Genomic DNA, 15,552 nt, shown 5'->3' on the forward strand with positions numbered 1-15,552 from the left:
CTTTGTAGCTTATCCTACCTATACTGAGACAAAAACTACTTCAAATTATTTCTGATTTGAGGTAAATTAATGCACACATGAGAGTTACTGCAGTGTTGGGATTGCTTTTTTTCTTGCTCTATTCACACATTTATGGCTCTCCTATGTGGAATAGGGACCAAATGTCAAAATCTTGACTGAATATTGAAATGAAATTAATATAAAAATGATTTAAAATCTCAATATGGGAAAAATCTCAATTTTGAGATGAAAACTCATTTTCTTTCAAAATTTTGCAAAAGTGGGCTTTTATCTTTCCAGGTATTTCTATAAAGTGTTTTAAATTGAAAGCCTTTATTACTGTGAGCTCTTTTTCATAAAACTTTTCATCCTGCAGAATCATTATTTTTGCTTATGCTTTGTGACAGTCACCTCAGTCACCTCAGGCATTTTCTTCCCAAATCTCAATTTTTTTTTCAGTCTGTTGTCAACGTAAGCAAAAATGTCTTTCTTTTCAATAACCTTTTTACATGCTTTTTTGTGAACTTAATTGAGGATTCAAATGGTTGGAAAAACATTTATTGTACAAGGGTATATTTCTGTAAAGGCCATATTCTGTATAATATTAGATTTGCCATCTCAAGAAACTTTAAAAATCCTCTTCAATTAATTCCTCACAAAATACAAAAAAAATACTCTGATTTAAGAAATGTGGAATATGAGGCAGAGCAGTCTTACTTCAAGACATCTAGAACGCACCTTCATAACTCTAAAACAATATTCTGCCAGAGAGTACCTTTCCTTTTGCCCCCTCATGTAGATAAATTCTAATGTATTTCTTGATGTGATTGCGTGATAAATTCTCATTCTGTCTGAGAATGGTTTGCATTGTTGATCCTAAAGAAGTATTTTTGTTTCTATCCATCTTTATTTGTATGTGGCATGCAGTGCTGGTATTGCTGTTTTGAAAAAAGTTGTGTTTGCACTTTTTTTTTTTTTTTTTTTTTTTTTAATTCTTGTGAGCATGTACCATTTCAAAATTTTAAAATGAAAACATAGAGTTGTTAACACTTTTCCTATTTGGAGTAAAGCTGTGTGCATAATAGAAACATGGTTCCTGTTCATCAACTTGTATTGAAAAAACAAGGTGTTTGTAGAGCAGCAAAAGTTTCACATTTCATTAAAGCAGAGCTGATTTTTGTGGAAAATTGCAATTGCAAATGCTACTCAGAACAAGGAAGCCTGTGTTTTCCTGGGCTGGGTTTTGTACCCCAGGAATCTGTCCAGAATCTGGAAGGAAGCAGTTAGTGAGACAGGGCTGTAAATCTGCTGCAGGACTGGGAATTGTTAACCTGGGTTATTTCAGTCTGCTAATTATATTAGAGAAATACACACACACATATATTTATGACCTGATGTATTTTTTTTTTAAGAGTTATGTTGCATATTGTGTGGTTCTCAGTAAATCAATAAGGTGGATGGGTCTGTACTGAGCAACTTGGTTTGTCTTACCACTAAAATGTTAGATACTCCTAAATACCAGTCGACACAGAAGTAACAGCCTGTCCCAAACACTTTTCCTGGTGATGAATTCATAATTTTCAGTTCACTTTAGTTGCATATTGTACTTTTGAAACTGTGTCTAAAGATGTTTTTGCACATCTGAGCTGCTGGGATGTTAGCAGTGTTTCTTTCTCTGTTTGGAGAGTGGCCTGGGGCTGTCAGCTCTGTCATATAAGGGTAAGATAATGTTTTTTAATGTTCAAAGTGGCTAAGAAATATTGTTAAAGCAAACATGCTTCCTTCCACCATTTTTTCTTTTTTTCCACTGCTGCAGATAAATCTCACCAGTTCTTCATTGAAGAAGAGTTGTGGGGATTAATGGATTAATATAGTCTAAAATAAGCCTAGATTTGCAGACCTCAAACTTAGCCCCTTCTTGTTGGACACTCATTTAATCTTTGCCAGATAATGGTACTGTATAGGAAAATAATAGACCAGCAGTTTTAGATTTCAGCATGCATGCTATGACTATAGCTTCATGGAAATAAAGGAATGTTTATTGGCATAATGTGGGTTCTAGTTGATCTTGAAAGATACTGTGCTCTTTATATTGTGATGGTTTCTTCACTGACTTCTGATTCAAGTGCATCAAAATGGCTGCTTTTGTCTGGAAGATTTAAATTTGATTTTCTCAAGTGGTGGGAACTGGAAACATCCGATGCAAAAGCCATAGTAACTAGATTTCAGCTGGAGAAGTTTGGAACTATTTACTAATTTTAAAAATGTTTTCTTTCTTATTAGGACGAACATACAATGATCTGAACCAATACCCTGTATTTCCATGGGTTTTAACAAACTATGAGTCTGAAGAGTTAGACCTGACCCTACCAGGCAACTTCAGGGATCTTTCAAAGGTATGCTTCAACTCTGCCAAAGACATTTAGCCTGCCTTTTAGGAAGAGATTTTGGTTTGCATTTCTAGGCTAGTTAGGTCTTTATCTTAAAATCAGAAAAGTCTGAAATAGACCTTTCTATTTAAGAATAATTTTATTCTGAATCTTTACACCATCCTATTTGAATGTCCCTGGCTGATCGGGTTCCAAGCCTGTAACTCCTCTGTGCTTTCTGAATTATGGTTCGTGAGTGTGTCAGACCCCTTTATCTCACTAATTATCTTCCTTAGTTTATGAAAGCTTATACTTTGGAAATAAAAAGCTTGGACTAATTTTGTACTTTGTTTTGCAGTGGATAGAGTAGGCAGCACCTCCTTTTTGTTTGATAATAGTTTAATTTTGACTCAAAACCACAAGAGGCTGTCACCTGCTGGCTTTAGGAATACGACTGGAAAGGAGAAAATGACTCCCAAGACCTATTCTGCAACCCTGTGCACCAGCCTCTGCTGGTCAGGGATGGGGGTTTCTGGGGTTTCTTCCTTTAAGTCTGTTTTTCTTTTCTCCTCTTCTTGCAAGTAAACATCTTTACTTGCACTGGAAAGATCTCACATTCCTTTTGGGCAGTACCTTTAGCTGTATTGTAACTGTTTCTGGGATCTTGCTTTTGTGAGACTTCTAAAACAAATGAAGTACGACCTGATTGCATAATAGTAGATAGAGGCACCTAAATTTCTTTTCTTCTTGGATAACTGAATAAGTAAATAAAACACAAAATTAAACTGCATTCACAGTATGCCTCAGATGTAAACAAGTTGGTTGATACTTGTGTAGAACTTCTTTCCTGTCACAATACCGTGTTTCAAAAATTTCTTTTTTGCTTATATTAAATACCCTTTTAATCTGTACCAGGTACAATAAAAGAAAATCCATATCTGTGGGTTAAATAACAATCAGTAATCATTTCACTGGCTTGTTCCCTAGCGTGTTTGAAAATACTTCTGGTTTTTAGTTGTTTATAGTGATAAAAATGTCATTAAGACCTTTACACTTTTCAGAAAAGATTCAGATTTACTTTCTGATACTAATAGCAGTGCGTGTGGTGAAGTGCAACAAGATATCTGAGTAACTCCAATATCTGAAGGAGGCCTACAAGAAAGCTGGGGTTGGGCTTTTTACACAGGTGTGTAGTGAGAGGACAAGGGGAAATGGTTTGAAACTTGAAGAGGGGAGATTTAGGTTGGACATTAGGAAGAAATTCTGTAATTTGAGGGTGGTGAGACACTGGAACAGGTTGTCCAAAGAAGCTGTGGCTGGCTGTCCCCTACCTGGAAATGTTCAAGGCCAGGTTGAATGAAACCTTGAGCAACCTGGTCTGGTGGGAGGTGTCCCTGCCCATGCAGGGGGGTTGGAACTGGGTGATCTTAGGGCCCCTTCCAACCCAAACCATTCTATGATTCTATGACTGAGATTAGACTGCATCTCATGAATCATTCTTTAGGTATTTAGTCTTGGTTGAATCCAGATTTTTCTGGCAGCTTATTAAAGTGTGTAATCACTACAGGAAGCAGGATGATAGTTGAACAGATAGATTTTCCTCATGAGTTAGTAAAGACTCATTATGGAATTAGTGCTTGTAGAGCTTATTAAGTACCATTGCACTCCTAGTAGTGCTCTCTCTTGAAAGGAAATACAAAATCAAGTCCCCAGTTATTTATTTTTCTTCAAGAGTCTGTGCTATGTACACCGTAGTATTTTGCCTGAGAACCTTTTCTTATCTAGTCTGGTAACTGAATTCTCTTACTCAAAAGCTACCGGTGGTTTTCTCTGGAAAATCTAGGTTTTTGACCACTAAAAACAAGTCTGCACAAAACTAGTTAAGGAGAATGGTCTTTTTGACAAGATCTGGGATGCTTTTTATCCCATAGATGTTTGAGAAAACACATGTGAAATCTGTAAAGTGTTGTGGGATCTCTCAGGATAAAAGAGAGATAATGGTCAGTTTTTTTCCAGTGTTTGTTATCATAACATCTGATAAGTTTCATTTCACAACAGATTAAGGGAAACATAGATTAATGATTTTTTGTAAAAGGCACTGGCCAGTTAATATGAAATGCCCTTACTTGGGCTGTTATACATTACTTGCATCCTGGTTCATTTTGTGCACTATCAGTAAAAACCTTCCTTGGCAATTCTATTTTTATTTTCAACATTATCCTGTATCTGTAAGTAAGCCCCTTCTTTCCTTGTTAGGGAGGTGAATCCTGAGTAGCTTAGTGCTTAAAAGCAGGAGTTAGTGATTTATTGTTCACATTATTGAGCCAGGGTTTGCCATCAAGCTTCAGCCAGACCTTTGGGGCAGACACAGACAGCATCCTTTCCATGAGGAGCCACTTCCTTCTGTCAGATTTTACCCTGCAATGGAGAAAAGTTCCTGCAGATTTGATTGCAAATCAGAACCTCCAGCTAAGCTGTTGGTGGATAAAATCTCCCTTGTCAATTCCTGACCTTCTGCCTTCCCACAGGTCTGCCCTTCTTAGGTTTCACAAAGCCTCTGTCTTTAATATTTGGCAATTAATAACCCTTAAACAATCGTTTGAAACAATTTAGAGTTCCAGCACTATTATATATGTGGTAAAAGGCAAAAAAAGCAATGAAACTAAAAGTGAAACCAGCTATCATGCTTTGTGGGGTTTTTTTTGTTTAAAAAAGATTTGGTAGCTAAATATAAATACTAAATCAAACTTCTTTGAAAACAATTTGTGTGCAATTGTACAACGATCATGCAAAGCTCTTGTGACAACTGTGATAATTGACCCTATTCCTTTTGAAATCTTTTAGCCTTTTATTCCTAGGCTTTCTGCATAAAATATGACCCCCCCACCTTTGTGATATCGCTACTTCTAAGTGAACATACACCCTAATGTAATTTATATGTATTCTGGAAGTGAAATTAGATGTGTTTGGTTTGCTTACAGTGTCAGTGGCAGAGTAAAACATAAGCTTTTTGCATTATCTCAAACTTAAATATTTACATTTCTGCAAAGCCCTCTTGAACATGTAACTTGTCTTTTCCTTCCATTCCATTTTATTCTGGTTTTGTGTAACACTCCTTGTAGCAGTACTTTTGGATCCCAAATGTTGCTTGCTCTCTCCAAAAAATTGTATTTAAGTATTAGTCTTAATATTCCTATGCCCTTTTAATTGGAGGTGCTTTGAAATTAATTAGTCAGGGCTTTAGCTTTTACTTTTATGTATCATTTCAGATTTAAAACCAGGGCCCATGAGCACTGAAGGTGCTGTAGCAGTAGGATATATTGGAACTCTCATTTGATTAGACAGTTTAGGCTCAAGTTTTATTCATTACATATACAAGGTTAAAGGTTATATTTATTGTTTGACAGGATGAAAAGCTAATGAAAGAGGCTGTCATAGATACGTAGATTATCTTTTCCCTATCAAACCACCAGGTGATCTGCTTATTTTCTTCTTAACAGAGATTTCCTTTGGAAGAATACCTAGGTAGGGTATTAAACATTAGCATGGGTGATGTGCATGCAGCCCTAACTCGACACTGGTTTTGGAGTTTCAACACATTTAAAATATGATGTAGTTTGTTTGCACCAAATCCTATGACTTTTACTCCTAAATGATATGAATGCATGGGTTTGACATGCTGCATTGTCCCTGCTCATTAAAGTGTAAATGGGAATTTCTCCTCATTTACTTCCAGTCATACAACCTGTTAAATAAAATTATTTCTTCACCAGGCAAAGTAATACTAATATTGACATGTGTATGAGACATCACACACCCATTCATCGAGTGGAAAAAATTATATTTTGTTAATATAGAAGGTATTTGGCTGACGGGTGGTGATAAGCATAACCACTTTTCCTTATTACTGTGCCATTTCAAGAAAAGGAAGTGATAAAGCCCCAGGCTTCTCAATGTAATAATGCAAATTAATTCACCAAAGTGTGAATATTTCAAGGCAAACCCCACAGTACTTCCAAAAAAGTGTATGCTGTGGAATGGAGTGTTATGGTCTTAGCAAGAGCCACTCTCACTGGAAAAATAAAATAATAACTCCTTTTTTTCCACACACAGCTCTACCATCAGAAGGAAAATTAGTTTGATTCTCATTTGGTTTAAGCCACACAGTTAAACAATTTATTTTCTTAAATAAAAAGTTCATTCACTGAGTGAAACTCAGGTACTCTGAATATGCCAGAACTCTTATTTTTGGCAATGTTGATATACTAAAAACCAAAACCAAAAAACAAACCAACAACAAAAAACCTAAACCAACCAACCAACAAACAAAAGCTGTTGAAAAATTTGGATAAAAATGTAATTTACTTCAAAATTTAAAGTACCATCCTAAGATGTCCTGCTTAAAGGTTATTGGTGGTTTTTGGTTTTGCTTTGTTTTTTCTTCTGTATTTGTTGTTGTTGTTGTTGTTGTTGTTTTTATGTGTGTGGCTTTTTTGTAATAGAAAAGGAAGTAGTGAGGAAAAACTCAGCCAGATCTAATAAAGTAAGACTCAAGATTTCTTTTGTACACAGCTACAGTTTTGTAGAGTCCATTACAAAAATAGAGATAATAATGTAAGGTAGCTGCTGCATGAATTAGAGTCAAGATAACCTGAATATTTCCATGGCTGGATAAATAGGATGCTACGTTCACTTCTGCTCTCATGAGAGAATGTAGTCCTGTGAAGATAGCTGGCAAAACAGTAAATATTACATGAGCTAACACAACATGTCCAGTGGATATAAACACTGGATGTCTTGACAATACAGTGGTTCAAAGGCCAGATGTCTAAAGAGATTAGCCAGATAAAAAGAGTGACAGAAATAGCAGTGTGGTTTTAATGTTAATGTAAATACTTACTTTATTTTTAAATGGAAAAAGAAGCATAAAATAAACTCAAACAGCAGCTTCTAGTACACCAGAAGAGAAGTGGCTGAATAGGCACTGTTATATGGTGAGGTTTTTTGGTTGATTGGAGAGTAAAGTGTATCCTATAAAACCATTTTATGAAAAGATAATGCTATTTTGTACAAGTCCTTATGGAGGGTTTTTTAAAAATAAAAAAGACAAATTATGTGTTTAGAAAAAGCATTTTATATAACATTATAGAAAGAACTTTTTATTTAATGTTCAGAACAATTTTACTCAAATTCAGTTTCTTTACTAGTTTTACAGTCAAAGTAATGGACTGAGACAGTACAGGGATTGAGCCTTGCCTTTGTATTATTTGTGCAAGTCATTTAACCAGTTTGCACTGCAATGAATCTCATTGAAATGGAAATAAAATTATTTTCTTCCATTACGTGAAGATGCTGGGATAGATCTGTAAATAAGATTTATCTCCAGTTTATAGCCAAATTTAAATCATATTCATTGAATTTCTGGACTGAGAATGGCACTCTAACTCTTGGAAAAAGTCTCCAACAGGACACATGCTCCATCAGAGTAAAACTGGCTTAGGTTGGAGTTCATACAACCCAGTTTCAAAGGCTTTACAGAAAATGTGTGTCTCTACTGACAGACATTCATGGCTCTACTTTTACCATTTCTTTGGGTAACACCATTTTGCCACGTGGACATCAAAAAGCCTGTAAGGAAGCCAGGAGCAGACCTCTCTGAATCCGCTCCATGGTGATCTATTTATCTAAGTTTTCACTTTCATGAAGTTCCTGGTTGTTTGGTACACACAAGATAATCTATTTGTGACCAACCAGCAAGTTTTTAAATCACACAGGAATAAAAAAAAGACAAAGTTGAGCACTTTCCATTAGCATTTTTCACGCGTATGGTTTCCTGCATCAGGGAGAAGGGTTCCATTAATGTGCACGGAAACATTTCCAATATTATTCTCCATTACCGTGCAAAAAAAGGAGAAAAGAGATGTTTCTTGTATTTATTCACCACAGGCCAGAGATCACTGGTGTAACACTGAGCCAGAAGCTGCAGTTGTATGAGCACAGTGCAGCTCCCAGCTCTCCTCTCTTCGCAGTGCAGTAGTGACACAGCCTTTGAAAAGTGACACAAGTTTGGAGATTTCAGTTGTCATCTCTGCAGAAACAGAGATGTTTGCATCCCAGTCTCTCTAGCAGTAGCTCAGGGATTTCTAGCACACTTTGTATTGCAGATTATGGTCATACTGAAGCAGTTTACCCAGGAAAACTGGGAATCTTTGCAGAATGACAGAAATGAACCTATATCTCCTGAGTACTTGGCTACCATCCAGGTGACAAGGTCATCCAATCTAAGATCTGCCCAGAGAAGTAGAGGTGAGACTTTCTAGCTGAAGGTCAGCTCTACTTCACCTCCTTGTTTCTTTTTTTCCTTCCTTCCCTCTGGGATAAGGAGGGGTGATTCCCAGAAAATATTCTTCCCAGAGATTTTCACATGAAAATTTCCATACCACGCAAGAAGAGGAATGACTCTCATGATATTTCACTTAAAGAGTCTGTTTTATTCAGCAGATATTTTGTACATTACAGCATATTCCTTGAAATGAATCCTAAAATAATTGAAAGAAAAATGGATTCTGACACTGAAAAGAATATTGATGAGGATGAAGGTAATCTTCAGAATACAGCTTTTTAGGTTTATCATTTAATAAATTGAACATGTGTCTTCTGAAAGTAGATTATTTTTAGCTACTTGTGCAGGCATTTTTAAATGAAAATGGGAATACACAATCTTACAACCTTAGATATTTTATCTTTTAAATTGAAATAGCACTTCTCCCTGAAGAAGTGAGAGAACATGATGATGTGTTTGCATTAGTGTTTTATGTGACTTTGGAAAATTATTGTCAAGTTCTTGAGAGAAAGTATCTTTTCATTAAATACAACAATATAAAAATTATTTTTAATTATTTTTCTTTTTTTTCCCTAAGCTTTATTCAAAGCTAGGGGTTAAACCATCATTAAAATTTTGCTCGTCTGTAAAATAAAATACTTTGTAATTATTTTTGTGCAGGAGTTATGCTTCACAGCTCTTGTTACTGTAATCAATTTACAGTGAAGAATGAAAACACAGCTTACTTGAGGAAAGACATCTGATCAGCTTCAAATGTATTTGGAAAGGCTTGAAGTTCTGAGTTTCAATCTTGCTTTAAGCACCACATTCCTTCTATATTGTGCCTTCAAACATAGATATACAGTAATATTGTGACAGATGACACCTCTCTCTTCCTTAGCCTCAGAATTAACTGCAGAGTGGGGTAAAATGCACCTTCACAGTGGAAGAAAGAGGTCTCAGGGTGTTTTTGCATTACAAAATACAGTCTCACCAATTTGTCTGCCATTTTGTGTTTCCTTCTCAGAGGGGGTGAATGTTTCTTGTTAAGAGACTGGGGTGTGAATCACTGCTTTAGCTTCTGAAATTTGCATCTGGGGACTGGAATTTGTTCTGTCAGGGAATTGGATACGGGGTACCTTGGTATCAGCAGGTCCCATACAGTTCCCGAAGAAGCCTGGAGCCTTGATACAATTTATCAAAATACATGGTTTGTCATCTAGTAGAAAAAAGAACATCTTTTAATAAGTGACTCCTTCAAGAAAGGGGTTGAATAACCATTTTTATATATTGGCAACTTATAGCTCATAATAATGCCAACAAGTTTCCTGGCAGTGGTGGTATGTGTAACAAAACTGAACATAACGAAAATGCAAATATTTATTTTTTCTTTTTCCAATAGTTGGGAAACAAGCCTGGATAGTGTTAGGGAATGGCTCATACTTCTCTTTAAAGAATGTTTTGTGAGGCTTTGCAGTGCAATCTGCATCAGATAACACTGATCCTCAGGGATTACTCATACATTTTACACGTATGAGAAAGCTATTAACATCTCCATGACACAGCAAAGTATTAAGCATCCACAGTGTTTCATGCTAAAAATACTGAAATCATGATGTTTTAGAATGTAAGTGTTCAACAAACACTGCTATTTAAAAAAAACTAATATGTGAAATTGAAAAACAGCATGTTCTATGTCAGCCTTTTTAACAGCCACCTCAGAAACCATACCAGTTCTGAAAGAATAGAATACTTGTAGCTTTAAAATTGTTCAGTTACATATGTAGGGTAGTGAAACACACTGATTTGATTATGTACTAGTATTTCCCTTCCAAATGAATTTGGGTTTTAACTCAGTAGAAAAGCTGTGCTGTGAAATCAAATGCAATAATACCTGTTAAAATTTTGAAAAAAGTTAAAAGCTACTGATTATATGTTTGTTTTCAAGTTGTAATTCCCTTAATAGTATTGTTTCTAACTTAATTTTTTTATTTAAAAACTACAGATAATCATTTAGACTTATTGTAAGTTTATACAGTTATTCAGCATGGAAGTGTGTGCTCTCCTAAGTATTAATCTTTGTGTTTGTTTAATTTTGCTACAGAACCTAAAATCTGAAGATTCTTTGCAGATAGGTAGTAAATACACCACTATTTCACCTGGAAAACCAGATTTAAGATCCTTATATATGTTAACATTTTATCCTTTCTGTTTTATTTACTCCAGGGGTTTGCGTATTACACAATGACAAATCCATTTTGCAAAAAAGTTATGAGCTAAAACATGCTAGGAAAAACATAGAAAAATATCTATCCCCTAAGTACACATATCAAAACTAACAGTTCTTAATACCATCTTACATTTCTTTTGTTTTTATCTGGCTTGTATAGATTACCTGTTAAGTATGCCCCAAATGGAGTTTGAATTTGTAAATAATTTCCAAATCCTGTTGTTTTTACGTACAGAGCTTGTTTGTTTCACTCCGAAAAACCTGGCTTTGTTCAGTAAGAAAGTAGATCCAGTCCTTCAGGACTATGCATGGTTTTTAAGTATTTCTGCTTAGTATCACCAGACACCATCAGCAGTTCCGCGTGAAATCTTTTCATCATGAACTGTGCATTACAAAGTATCCTGTGTGAGCAAAAGTCAGTTTTCATTAGCTGTGTGATTATAGTGAATGACAGCAACAGAAATATTAGTTTGGCCTCAATGCATTTAAAATGCAGTTTTATAAGTCTATTTCCAGAACAATCTTACTGAATTAATTGGGAAACAACTCATACTTCAAGAAGGCCTTGAAAGTTTGCAGATGTGGATCACTTACGTTTGTCAATTAAAATAAGGAAAGTCATAAGACTTTTAGTACACAAGGCCTTGGAAAAGAAATTGTAGGATTACAGCAGTGCGAAGCGATTACTGCAGCATGGAATGAGTTTGGTTGCAGAGTCTCCTATGAACTGAATCTTAATGCAGAATTAACCTGTGACATGTCAGACACTCTGCACTTCAGATGATAATTTGTTTGGCCTCTGATCCCTTTGCAGCCCATTGGTGCTTTGAACCCAAAGAGAGCAGTCTTCTATGCAGAGCGGTATGAGACATGGGAAGATGATCAGACTCCACCTTATCATTACAACACCCACTACTCTACATCAACTTCTACATTGGCTTGGCTTGTTCGCATTGTAAGTATTTTTTTGGATCCTGGTTTTCATTAGTATTTTTACAGCATTTCTGTCACTTAGCACTGTTTCAATTTTTTATAAAAATAAAGTAGCTTTCTAACAGAATCACCTTAAAAGCTCAGAAATTCTCCAGTTGTGCTGCATATACTCATTTACAGTGATCATGGGGTCCTTCCTACCCAAACAAGCTGAAATATATTTAGACACAAAATGGTACAGGCATAAGGTGGCAAGTGATGAAGAAAATCCATCTAAAAAGGAGTACATCTACAGAAGTCTCCAGACAATACAGAAATCTGATACTACTTGCATGTTGATTTATTGGATTCAGCTAGGGATATATATGTACAACATTAAAGAAAAACCTTTAGTGAGGAGGGCATTAAACTATGTCATATTGAGAGAGGAATTCTAGAACCAATTTTGCACTACAACAGTAAGGAGTGATATTTTATACAAATGAACTATGCTTATCAATTAATAAATAACTTACAGTTTTCAGAAATCTCACAATGTAGAATCTAACTTCAAACTGCTATTTCAGCTCTGGAAACCTCAGCCTTAAATCCTATCCTCAAAATCACATCCAGGGAAGTAGGCTAAACTTCAAAGATGGAATGAATCTGAGTTCAGTGAATTACAGAAAAAGGACTGCTGATAAGAGACCAAAGCTTTCACAGAGAAACCTGCAGTAATGAAAATTTGAGTAGCTATGTAATTACCTAACATTAACTATATTCTGCCAATGAAAATCTGTCACATAAGATGTATTCTAAGCATGGCTTGCACACAACCAAGCAAAGCAGAGCTGCAGAAAGCTACAGGTAGGAGTTTTCAGTTATCACAGGTTCCCTTAACAAGCCCTGTTTTTCTGCTCAGAAAGGAAGAAATCAGGATACACTTCCTAAGCTTTGGAAAACTGGACATTGATTACAGTCCTACGTGGGATGATCACTGTATTCCTTTTAAATATTTCTAAATTATTAATGAATTGTGAACACATTTTAAGGTAGACATGTACTTCTTTGTTGCCTTGAAGTGTATTAAAACCAGTTGTTTTGTATGCAAGTTTATCTATTAATTTTGGCTGCTATTCAACAAAAGATTCCCTCTTACCAGTCAGCAAATACTTAAGTCTGGAAGTTTGCTTACAGGCTGAATGTACAGCACACCAAGGAGTATTCATTTCCTGTATTAGGCTAATGCTGTGTCATTTTTACTACTGTTGTTTATGGAATATTGTAGGTGTTCTTGCCTCTCTTTCTCTTCTGCCCTAAAAGAGCAAGAGAAACGTGTCTCTGCCTTGATGGATTTGCAGATCTGACAAATTAGGTTTGTTAGAGCAAACAGTATATGTGAGAGTATTGAGCAGAAGAGAAAAGGAGGAGCAGTGCTTTCCAGGGAAGAGTTTGCTGCTGGCAAGAAGGTGAAAACAATGAAGGGAGAATTTAAATAACAACTAGATAGGTGTTTGGAGATTGTTTAAATAGAAGTGACCAGCAAAGAAAGCAGTCACTACTGGGAGGAGACAGCAGAAGTGAGAGAGACATGGGGCAAGTTTAACTCTCAGAAAGGAGAAAAAAGAAATAATGTGATGAGATCAGATAGGGCTTTATTTGAAAATAAAGTGTGTATAGAGACAGTAAAAGATTATAGATATAGGGATTATAAAATCATACTGATCCTTAGAGAGATACTTTTGGCTGCAAAATAAAGGATGAGAAATCCCAAGGGAGAAGATTATGCCAGTGAAGTTGATAGATAAGGCTAAGTCAGATTCTGGAAGCTTAAGTAGGATTTCTTGCTTGTGAATTTTTATAAGCTAGTGTTTGGTATGAGTTTCTGAAGAAGTCTGGGTAAGAACATTTCATAAAAGGTAATTTACAGTCTAGTCCAGGAACATGAAGAGATGCAGAGATTCAGTCAGAAAAATGCTTTCAGTATTTTAAGAGATTGGAGAAGATTCATATGAAGAGGAGTTATTCAGTAGAGATTTTGGTAGAAAATGACAACAAACTGAGAATAAAAAAGAGGAGTGTAAAATAAAATCGTGGGAGAAGATGAACCAAACTAAAGATTAAAATAAAAGGGAAAGAAAAAAGGAGAAATAGAAGAAAGTGACCAAGCAAGCAAACAAAAAGCCATGACAAGAAGTAATCTTTGAGTGAGATCTTGAGAAGCAGAACAGAACAGTATAAAGTAATGGGGATTCAGGGGGAGAAACTACATCTCTTGGTCTTTGTGTTGGAGGGAACAGTAGTTGCAATGGGAAAAGTAGTTTCAGCCACTCTGATATATGTATATATAGAGCTGAGCAATTGCCACAAAATCTTAAAAATCTTGCTTTTTGGCTTTGACAGATGCAATCTGGTTCCTGTCGGTTCCTCTTCAAAACATTGCATGTAATACCATATTTCAGATTCAATTCTGTGAGAATCTGCACCTTACTGCCTTATATTTCCCTGTCTTGCTTTCCATTTCTCACTTATCAGGCTACTTTTATAAAAGGCACTTCATGATTTAGCTTCAGTTCTGTCCTGTTTAATTGATTTTGATATCATCAATCTCTGCCTCTGATTTGCCATTATTAAATTTTTCACCGGTAATATGGTTTTCTCTTGAGTTCTTTTGTGTACTAGGAATTTCCAGTAAAATTCCATCTTTAAAATTGACCAATTTCATTACACTTTCGAAAATATGACAGTGGTTCTAGCATATAATATGTTGAAGCTCCTGATAATGACAACAATTATAATTTTGTTCTTCTTCCTTTCATTATACTTAAAAGAATAGAGTGTAATCCTTAATTGAAGTTATGGGCTACTAGAGAAGCTAGAAGGCTTCTGTTTGTATTATTGGTGAGCTGGCTGTACAAGTCTATGTGTGCTCCATATATTTCTTTAAGAACACTCTGATTAAAATGAAGGCAATTTCAGGGTAAACAATGATTCAGCTTCACCAGGCCAAGTATCAGACTGGGTGCTGTCACTCTTGAGGGTCATACAGTTGACCCTGAAACTCTCCCAAAACAATACAGCACTTTCTGGAACAACTCTCTGCACACACACATACAGTCTCGAGCACAGATCCTATGAGGAGAGGCTGAGGGAGCTGGGGCTGTTCAGCCTGGAGAAGAGGAGGCTCAGGGGAGACCTCATCACTCTCTACAACTCCCTGAAAGGAGGGTGTAGCCAGGTGGGGGTTGGTCTCTTTTCCCAGGCAACTCTCAGCAAGACAAGAGGGCACGGTCTCAAGTTGTGCCGGGGGAGGTTTAGGTTGGATATTAGAAAGAATTTCTTTACTGAGGGGGTGATCAGACATGGGAATGGGCTGCCCCAGAAGTAGTGGGTTCTCCATCCCTGGAGATATTTAAAAAGAGACTGGATGTGGCACTCAGTGCCATGGTCTGGTAACTGCAGCAGTAGTGGATCAAGGGTTGGACTTGATGATCTCTGAGGTCTCTTCCAACCCAGCCAATTCTATGATTCTATGATTATTATGTATATGTAAATATAATTATAATTCTTAGTCTGTAAATTTTTGTGTAAACCAATCCATTGTGCATTTCAGACCCCCTCTGCAGTACTAGAACTCTGAAAGACCAGGAAACAATCCTCTAAGTAGCTTCTGAAGTGTGTCACAGCCTATTTAAAATTTTATTGCTATAATTACAAAT

The 15,552-nt window shown here is 36.0% G+C and overlaps 1 protein-coding gene across 8 annotated transcripts in view; it reads left to right on the forward strand.

The window, feature by feature from the left end:
- NBEA (neurobeachin) overlaps window positions 1-15,552 on the forward strand; it is a 460,838-nt gene that overhangs the window by 374,268 nt on the left and 71,018 nt on the right. For all 8 annotated transcript variants that reach the window (XM_071737478.1, XM_071737489.1, XM_071737508.1 and 5 more), the window contains 2 exons: window positions 2,284-2,396; window positions 11,736-11,876. In XM_071737478.1, coding sequence (XP_071593579.1) covers window positions 2,284-2,396; window positions 11,736-11,876 — 254 coding nt within the window. The remainder of the gene's footprint in view (window positions 1-2,283; window positions 2,397-11,735; window positions 11,877-15,552) is intronic.

This window comes from Heliangelus exortis, chromosome 1, assembly GCF_036169615.1.
Source record: "Heliangelus exortis chromosome 1, bHelExo1.hap1, whole genome shotgun sequence".
Classification (NCBI taxonomy): domain Eukaryota; kingdom Metazoa; phylum Chordata; class Aves; order Apodiformes; family Trochilidae; genus Heliangelus; species Heliangelus exortis.